The 8,532-nt window shown below is 42.6% G+C and overlaps 1 protein-coding gene across 2 annotated transcripts; it reads left to right on the forward strand.

Annotated features, from left to right (window-relative positions):
- Positions 1 to 1,333: 1,333 nt before the first annotated feature.
- Positions 1,334 to 6,469, forward strand: LOC111217962 (serine protease HTRA3-like). Of its 2 annotated transcripts, XM_022740022.1 has the most exons (10): positions 1,334 to 1,739; positions 2,458 to 2,563; positions 2,891 to 3,113; positions 3,614 to 3,808; positions 4,002 to 4,034; positions 5,089 to 5,203; positions 5,366 to 5,416; positions 5,531 to 5,579; positions 5,790 to 5,885; positions 6,123 to 6,469. In XM_022740022.1, exons 1-10 carry the CDS (start codon positions 1,334 to 1,336, stop codon positions 6,289 to 6,291), a joined length of 1,443 nt encoding a protein of 480 aa, XP_022595743.1. In that variant the 3' UTR covers positions 6,292 to 6,469. The 2 variants fall into 2 exon arrangements, with proteins under 2 accessions (XP_022595743.1, XP_022595744.1); XM_022740023.1 differs by lacking the exon at positions 5,366 to 5,416.
- The last annotated feature ends 2,063 nt before the right edge of the window (positions 6,470 to 8,532 follow it).

The following is an 8,532-nucleotide window of genomic DNA, read 5'->3' on the forward strand; positions in this document are numbered from 1 at the left end:
CTATTTGCATGTGTTTTTTTTTTAGTTGCAATGCGTTGAGCTCTCAGGGCCACTGTAGTAAAGAGTAAGAGGAAGACAGGGCTATTACTTGTGCCCAGTAAAACTGATTGAAGAAACAGCCTTTGGCTCCAGGTTTCTCCTGGACTGAGATCTCTGACCTGTTCCCCTCCTCTGAGAGCGCTGGTCATTCAGCTCACATTCTCCCTTTACAGCCACAAGCAGGAGGTGAACAATAGGCCTTTTCCACAGCTGCCATTTTGACTTGTCATCGTAGAAAAGTAGAGGTATTACTAACAACATAAACAATGTCTCTGCTCTATTCAAGTTTCCCAGCAAGTCATGACAGTGTGACAGTGAGGACCACCAGGACCCTGGAGCTGAAGCAGCTAAATGGAACTCAGCCATCGTTCATTTTATTATTTACACAGGAGCTTCTCCTGCTTAGTTTACACTGTGAAATATGCAGTTGGGGGAAAAAATGGCACTCTGTTAAAAATAACCTGCAGCCTGCTACATGTGAATGAGTGAGTTTGTGACTTCACAACTGAGTTATCCAGCTCCATAAGGTGCTTCACAAAGAAAGAAAAAAATATATAATAAGTCCATATACTTTGCAATTTTTCTTCATGAAAAAGGCAAAAAAACTATTTTATCTTTGTATTGATGCATATGCCAGGTTATTGTAAAAGAGAAATAATGTCAGAAATACACATGTATGAATGTAATGAAGATAAATGAATGAAAAGTTCTTTAAGACCTGGCGATGTATTTCAAGAAAAGTGTTCATAAAATATTTCACAGCAGTGTTACTAATATATTTCGAGACATAGGTCTTGTTTTGCGCTGAAAAATGACGTCATTAGTCCTTATTGTCCACATTGACCAAGCCAGTACAATAACATGAGCCTGACACAGAGGATCACACTGCGCACTGACAGGCTGCTCTTTACATTGTGTTGTTATGTGGTTTTGTCTCCACTAGGTGGCGCGCATCATCACAGCAGATTCGTGAGTCTCTTCAAGAATCTGGGGTTCTGAAAACTAAGTGATGTCCAGTCACAGGGCTGTGAGAGTGTGCAGGCACTGATGACTCGGCAATGTCCGGAGATCAATCTACACTGAGCTCAGAAAAGGAGTTTCATTTAGATCTAATTACTTTCCAAACAGCATCACAGATCTGAGGTGTGAAGTAGCCAGGACAGAGTGCAGGCTGGTTGCTGTTATTTTTTAGTTTCAGGTTATAACACAAAGAAACCCTGCAGTTGGATGTTCGGAGAGAAAACATTTAATATGACGATATAAGGATAAATCTGCTTTACACGAGTTTCCCACCATGCAGCTACTTCTACTTGCAGCGGCGTTTCTCTTTACGCACGACCCCACAGCAGCCGTGCGCACCGACAAGTGCGCCCCCCGGTGCGACGTGAGCTTGTGTCCGAGCCCCAGCTGTCCCGGCGGGTACCTCCCGGACCGCTGTAACTGCTGCCTGGTGTGCTCGCCGCGCGAAGGAGATCCCTGCGGCCGCAAAAACGACCTGCCCTGCGGGGATGGCCTGGAGTGCAAGCTGCTCGATGCGGGGAAGCGTCGAGGCTCCAGGGGGGTCTGCCGGTGTAAGATGGAGCACGAAGTGTGCGGAAGCGACGGGAAAACGTACGGTAATGTGTGTGAAATGAGGGCAGCCAGTCGCAGGGCTCAACAGAAGGGAAGACCAGAGGTCAGCCAAGCGCACAAAGGAGCCTGTTCGCCTTCAGACGCAGGTAGGGCTGCTGCTTTGGCTGGGCAGCGGGCAACAGTGGTGGGTGGAAGAGATGAGCCTTTTCTAGATGTCTTTAGTGAAGGATAAAGTTTGGGTTGACATGTATGACCATGTAAATTCAAAAAGCGTCATCACAGATGTTTATGGTGCAGGCTTTGGTTTATTTTGCGCATAAACACTTTTAGTTTATCTGTTCAAATCACCACCAGAGCAAAAGTTGTTGCAATTGTAGTTTTACTGTAATTATTGTAAACTATCATTCTACACCGTCTACACCTCAGTTTGATTTTATTTTATATCTGGAATGACTATTTCAACACACTTTGTGTTGAATTAGCCTAATACTGAATTTTACAGTATTTAAAACAGACAAATTCAACAGCTGTGGCTAATTCTGAATATACAGTAGGACTATACATAAAATATAACTATAAAAAATTATCATCATCTGTTATTTGCCTTCTTCAGGGTGTCACTAATCCTCATAGATAGATAGATAGATAGATAGATAGATAGATACGGGATGTTAAATCCTTTTTCCAAACTATTTTACATTTCTATACAAACCTCAAAGTAGCACTCCACTCCTCCGTGTGTGTGCGTGTGTGCGTGTGTGTCTGTGTGTGTGTCTGTCTGTGTGTCTGTCTGTCTGTGTGTGTCTGTGTCTGTATTAACGCAGTGGGTTCTTCATGTCAGTACAGGTGTTTCCATGGTGCACCCCGGCAGCCCTCGCTACAAGTTCAACTTCATCGCTGACGTCGTGGAGAAAATAGCCCCTGCTGTCGTCCACATTGAGCTGTTCGTAAGGTGTGTGTGTGTATGTGAGTGGGTGTTTCTGTAGAGAGAGCTGTTTCTTTTATCCTTATCTGCCACTGATGTTCCACTGTAGGAGTGGTTGCTGTGTAAAAGACACACCAGTATGAAGAGTGGGAAAAAGAAAAGAAACCCGTGGATTTGAATTCTTTATTCTTATGATTTATTCTGTTGTGAACTCAAGTGCACAGTAAGTTATGGGTGGAAACTCTCTCTCCCGGCATGACTCCAGGGTGTAGAAATCTTCACATTGGAAGCTCTTTGCTAACCAGACAGTGAAATGACTGAGAGCAACAGCGTCTGTCTTCTTTTCCTCTCCAGACATCCTCTGTTTGGTCGCCACATGCGTCTCTCCAGTGGCTCCGGTTTCATTGTGACCCACTCAGGTGTAATCGTGACCAACGCTCACGTGGTAACCACGGCTGGCACAGTGACTGGGAGGCCCCAGCTGCGTGTTCAGCTGCACGATGGCGACGCGTACGAGGCCGTGGTGAGAGATGTAGACAGGAAGGCAGACATCGCCACAATCAAGGTCAATCCTCAGGTGAGAGAACACACACAGGCTCCTTTATGTTTTGTTTGTTTTTTTTATATGCCATTCATTTCACCCCTTTAATCTTTTTCCAGGCTGAATTGATGTGAACAAATGTAATGTTTCTTCTTCCTTGACCCATAAATGCTGTCATGTATAAAAAGCTTTCTGTGCTGTAGCTCAGGAGCGCACATCCTTACATGTTTCTGTGCCAAGTACTGACAGTTTTCTGCTAGACATTCATAAGGCCAGTGGGAATACTTTCATAAACACCAGCTCTGTGACTCACAGACACAGCGCTGATGTGTGTATTCTCACACCCATATCTCAAATACTTGGACAGTTTTGTAAGCTTTAAATTCTTCCTCGTTTCTCTCTGTCTCTCCTAATTCCTAACGTGTGTTTTTTTTTTTTTTCTCTCTGTTCTCGTGCGTCTTCTCCGCCTGACACATCAATCTGCGTACATGTCCGTGTTTCCTCATGTGTGCTGGTATTTCGGTGTGTGGGTGCAGAAGAGGCTTCCTGTGCTGTCTCTGGGCCGCTCAGCTGATCTGAGGCCAGGGGAGTTTGTGGTTGCCATCGGCAGCCCCTTCGCTCTGCAGAACACCGTCACCACCGGCATCGTCAGCACGGCTCAGAGAGACGGCAAGGAGCTGGGCATCAAGGACTCAGACATGGACTACATCCAGACTGATGCTATTATTAACGTGAGCTCACACACACTCATGCACACACGCACTGTGTTTGACCTGATTATTTCTTTTGCTCCGGACAGATGCACACGCAGATTTCGTCACATTGCTCTTGTTGTAGTTAGGTTGTCTGATTGTTTGCATATGAGTCAGAATCATTGCTGTGACTGATCTGTTTCTGTCTCATATTTCTCTCATCTGTGTGAAGTACGGAAATTCTGGAGGACCTCTCGTTAACTTGGTGAGTAGTACTTGCATGACTGTGAGGGACGATTCAATAAAATTGTTAAAGGTCCTCCACATTGTCTTCACCCAGTGAATGTGGAGCATCATTTAAATCTATTTCCAAGAGCACAGAGGAAACTACAAATGTACTGCACGGATATTATGGTGATATATTACATAGTCTTATGTAATGATACAAACAGATCTAAATAAATCAGTCTTATAAATATCCACAACCCATGGGATAATCCATCTGCATATTATTACGTTCATGTCTGTAGTTTATTGTGGATTTATGATGATGGACACTGACTATTTTAAGCTATAAACTCACCGTACAACTCATCAGTTACATGCTTTGTATTGAACCTAAATTCCATCGACCCTATTAAATAAATAAACTAAAATAAAATAAAATAAATATTAAGAAACTCAACATGGGCTTCTGACACCAAGTTTATAAAACCCTACAAACAAGCTGGACTGAATATTGTCACCCTTTTCATATGATGGTGATAAAATAAAAGTTTCAAATACTTTATTTTTGGCAAATGATGTCATGCATGACTCCTGCTACTACACATCCTCTTCTTATTACTACTACTGTTGCATTACTCTACAATGAATAGCAATAACAAAGCTGTTCATGAAAGTAAAAACATGCAGTTTATTTATAGTAATTTGCTTCGAAATCAAAAACCAAAAAAAAAGAAGAAAAGCTCTGCAAGCAGAAGTGATACTGATCTGTGTCCTGATACAAGCAGCTGAGTCACAGCTCAGACGAGCCTGTGTTCAGCCCTTCAAATGAATCAGTTCAGTAAAAACTAAATGTAAACTCAGACTGCAGTCCAGGATAACTTTTACCACAGCACACTGCAGTGTATACAGCAATACTGTATGCAATGTGTTAAATTATGCACAATTTATTTTAGTTTTAATGATATTTGTAGTGATTAAAATTATATTTAAATCTGTAAATATGAAGTGAATTTAGCTATTTTTTTCAAATTCTGCCATATCTTTGGTTTTTAGCTTGAACGATTATTGTTTTATTTAATTTTTCTTTTCAGGATGGGGAGGTGATCGGAATCAACACTCTGAAAGTGACAGCAGGCATCGCCTTCGCCATCCCCTCGGACAGAATCAGCCGCTTCCTCACAGAGTCACAAACCAAACACAGCAAAGGTCAGGGGTCAACGCTCGAACGGCACAGAGATGAAAACAGATAGAATCTGAGTTTTACCGTGTGAGATCCTCACACCGCACTAGAAATACCTCCTGTGAAGTTCTGAGTAAACCTCACTCCAGTTGTTGTTGTTGTTGTTTTTGTTGTTGTTGTTGTGACAGAAAAGAGCAGACAGCAGAGAAGACTTACAGAGGAGCCACAGTCTGATGCAGGTGAGAGCTGCAGGTGGTGCAAGTGTTTGGTCAGAATGGACGTCCTGTGACTCTTTACATGTCTGAGGTGCTGCTTCATTGAAGATTGAGGTTGTGCTTTTGTGCTGTTTTCAGAAGTGAAGAGACGTTTTTTAGGCATCAGGATGCTCACAATCACTGACCAGTGAGTTTAAAACAACAAACTCTCACACATCAGCTCACTATTTTATTTTATTTCAGCACATATGTAGTTTAGCATTTCGGTAAATGATGACGAACTTTTTGAGTGCATGTAGTTTTTGTAACATCTGAAAAGAAGTAAATGGTATTTATCAGTATCAATTTTAGTATTATCTGTTTTTATCATTAACATCAACATTTTTGTGTTTTTCAGTCTTATAGCAGAGTTAAAACGTCATAACCCAGACTTCCCTGATGTCAGCAGCGGAGTGTTGGTGCAAAAGGTTATACCCAACTCTGCAGCAGAGAAGTACGTTCACACACACGTGCAAAAACCCAAGTACACACACACACGCACACACATCGTGCAGCGATGACGAAACCTTGGAACCAGACGAAGATTCCTCGCATTCACCAGCCAAAGTTTGATGTTCCTTCATCTGCTGTAACGTCCATATCCATAATGTGATTAATTATTTAAGGATATTGCACTTCAGACCCCCCTGAACCAAATCACTGACCACTGTTTCCCTTCTCTGTGTTTTAGAGGGGGGATTTTGGAAAGTGATGTTATAGTGAAGCTTAACGGACAGCCAGTTGAGACCACTGAGGACATTCGTGAGGCGCTGCAGGGCGAGCGGCCTCTCCTGCTGGAGATTCGCCGAGGCAATGACGACTTACTGTTCAACATCCACCCACAGGTTACAGTACACTGAACAATGAGACAGTTGGATTGTTCTAAATGTGAACAAATGTTGGGCAACACAGTACGGTGGCAATAAGATTTCATCTGACCGTGGGGAATGTTCTGCAAGGAATTATGAATAAGCTATACATAGTAATATGACCTGATGTGAAATATTTTCTGATTTCTAATTAAACGAGAAAATAGAGCATTTCCTGCCAGCCCGTCCCCGTCTGATGCATGTTTTGTTTGATTGATTTTCTTTAATGAAAAGTTTTGGGTGTGTGTTATCACAGACAGTAGTTTCCTACATTTCTCAAAGTACCGTAGAGGAAAATGTATTGTACTGTGGTGAAGGAGGCTCATAGAGTTTCAGAATAAAAGCCTCCAAAGAAGGATCTGTCCTGTGTGTATATGTCTGTTCAGTGCGTTCAGCAGCTGCTCTGAACAGAAGGTCGTTTCGCCTTCTTTTGTTTATGTCTTCTCATCCCACCTCCCTCCTCTCCGCCTTGGAAAGACATTCTCTTCATTTAAACAAACCTAAGCTGACACCTAGTACACACACACACACACACACGCACACACGCACACACGCACACACACACACACACACACACACACACACACACACACACACACACACACACACACACACACACACACACACAGAGCAAAGTCCTGTTACTGGAAAAGTCACTTTTATCCTCTCCTGTTTTGGTAATGGAAATCCTCATGCATAACATTTTCTGAACCTTGAAGTTAAGGACAGAGAATCCTCGAGAGGCTGCTGAGCTGGTGCTTTAGATAATCCAGATGCAGTCTCAAACGAATGACAAAACTCAGCTTGGCAGCATCTGCAGTAAAATTAAGTAAAATTCAATTACACACAGTTGACTTGAACAAACTCTGTTCTTGGTGGCCTGACATGATGTTGTCTTAGGACAGTGCCAGCCTTTATTTGTACAGAAAGTTGTCCCCACCCATGATGACATTACCTTAAGAAAAAGCAGCAACCTCGTCTGGGCACAGCTCATAAACTGAACCCAGACAGACAATCCTTTCTGCTTGTTTGAAAAATCCACTGTGCCATGTTACTATTGGCTGCGACACTGGAAGACAGAAACAGAAGAAAGGAAGAAAAAAAAAGAGAAGCTGACGGGACATGGATCGGGAAAAAAAGGGGAAAATGTGTTGAGAGAATAATGAGAGACCACCACAGTGAACCAATTACCATCGTATCACAGGCTTCCTTTAACATGCTCTTCTGAGTCTCAGCCACAATGAGTGTGTGTGTGTGTATGTGTGTGTGTGCGTGTGCGTGTGCGTGCATGTGCGTGTGTGTGTGCGTGTGTCGCTGACCCAGTTTTTGAGTGCTTGTGCTGTTTTCTGGTCCTGCCAAGACATATTGTCATGGCAGAGCACCACACTACTTGAGCAGAGCAAGCAGAGGACACAGCTGTTTGTCCTTATACAGACAAAACTGTGTCACTGAGCTCTCACTGCATCAAAACATCTTTCACTTTTGCTAAAAATATTAAGCTACATTTAGATTTATGATAAAATTAAAGATACATCTGAAGTGCAGTGTATACAATGCGCCTCTCGTAAGGCCTTCATGTTTACACTGTGGATGAGCTGAGCCCCTGTTCAAGCCAGTGGACCAATGACTGTATCACCATCTAGAGGCCAAACCGTGTCAAGTCTGGTTTAAATTAAACATAATTCATGATTCCAGAACAGGCCAGTAGAGGGTGTGTTGGGTATAAAAATGTCCTCTTGACTTGGCAACTGCTCAGATTCAGATTATAAGACTACTGTATATGCTCAGCAGTCTATATATAGCTGTGGTTTCTGACTGGATCATTTTGAAGTTAAAGTAGAGGGCATAGTTAAACATCTGGGGCTGCATGCAGGATTATCATGGAGACTGTATTCACAAGTGCGTAGTGTGTCTCTATCCAAAGCTTCACTGCTGCTTAGGAAAGTCTTGTTGTAATGTGTGTTGCAGATGATTTTTACCACTGGTGTTTCTGTTGATTGTTGAAATTCTCCTGAAAGAGCTTTGGTTAGATAATTTTCTTTGGATCATCCTGAGTCGAAAGGTGTCCTCAGTCAGACAAATTAGTTTTCTTTGTTGCGCATGTCGTACAGGATAAAAGGAAGCATGCAAAAGAAAAGAAGAGGTCCTCCACACACAGAGACTTGTCACCTTCAAAATGTTCTTTGGTTCGGCACACGTCCATGTGGACAACAAAGATCACATGATACAAAA

This window comes from Seriola dumerili, unplaced genomic scaffold (genome assembly GCF_002260705.1).
Source record: "Seriola dumerili isolate Sdu_G_001 unplaced genomic scaffold, Sdu_1.0 BDQW01000050.1, whole genome shotgun sequence".
In the NCBI taxonomy this organism is placed as follows: domain Eukaryota; kingdom Metazoa; phylum Chordata; class Actinopteri; order Carangiformes; family Carangidae; genus Seriola; species Seriola dumerili.

Coding starts and splice junctions, on each gene's coding strand:
- LOC111217962 (XM_022740022.1), top strand. CDS start 1,334: ATGCAGCTACTTCTACTTGCAGCGGCGTTTCTCTTTACGCACGACCCC. Junction 1,740..2,457: donor CCAAGCGCACAAAGGAGCCT/GTTCGCCTTCAG, acceptor ATGTCAGTACAG/GTGTTTCCATGGTGCACCCC. Junction 3,809..4,001: donor AGACTGATGCTATTATTAAC/GTGAGCTCACAC, acceptor ATCTGTGTGAAG/TACGGAAATTCTGGAGGACC.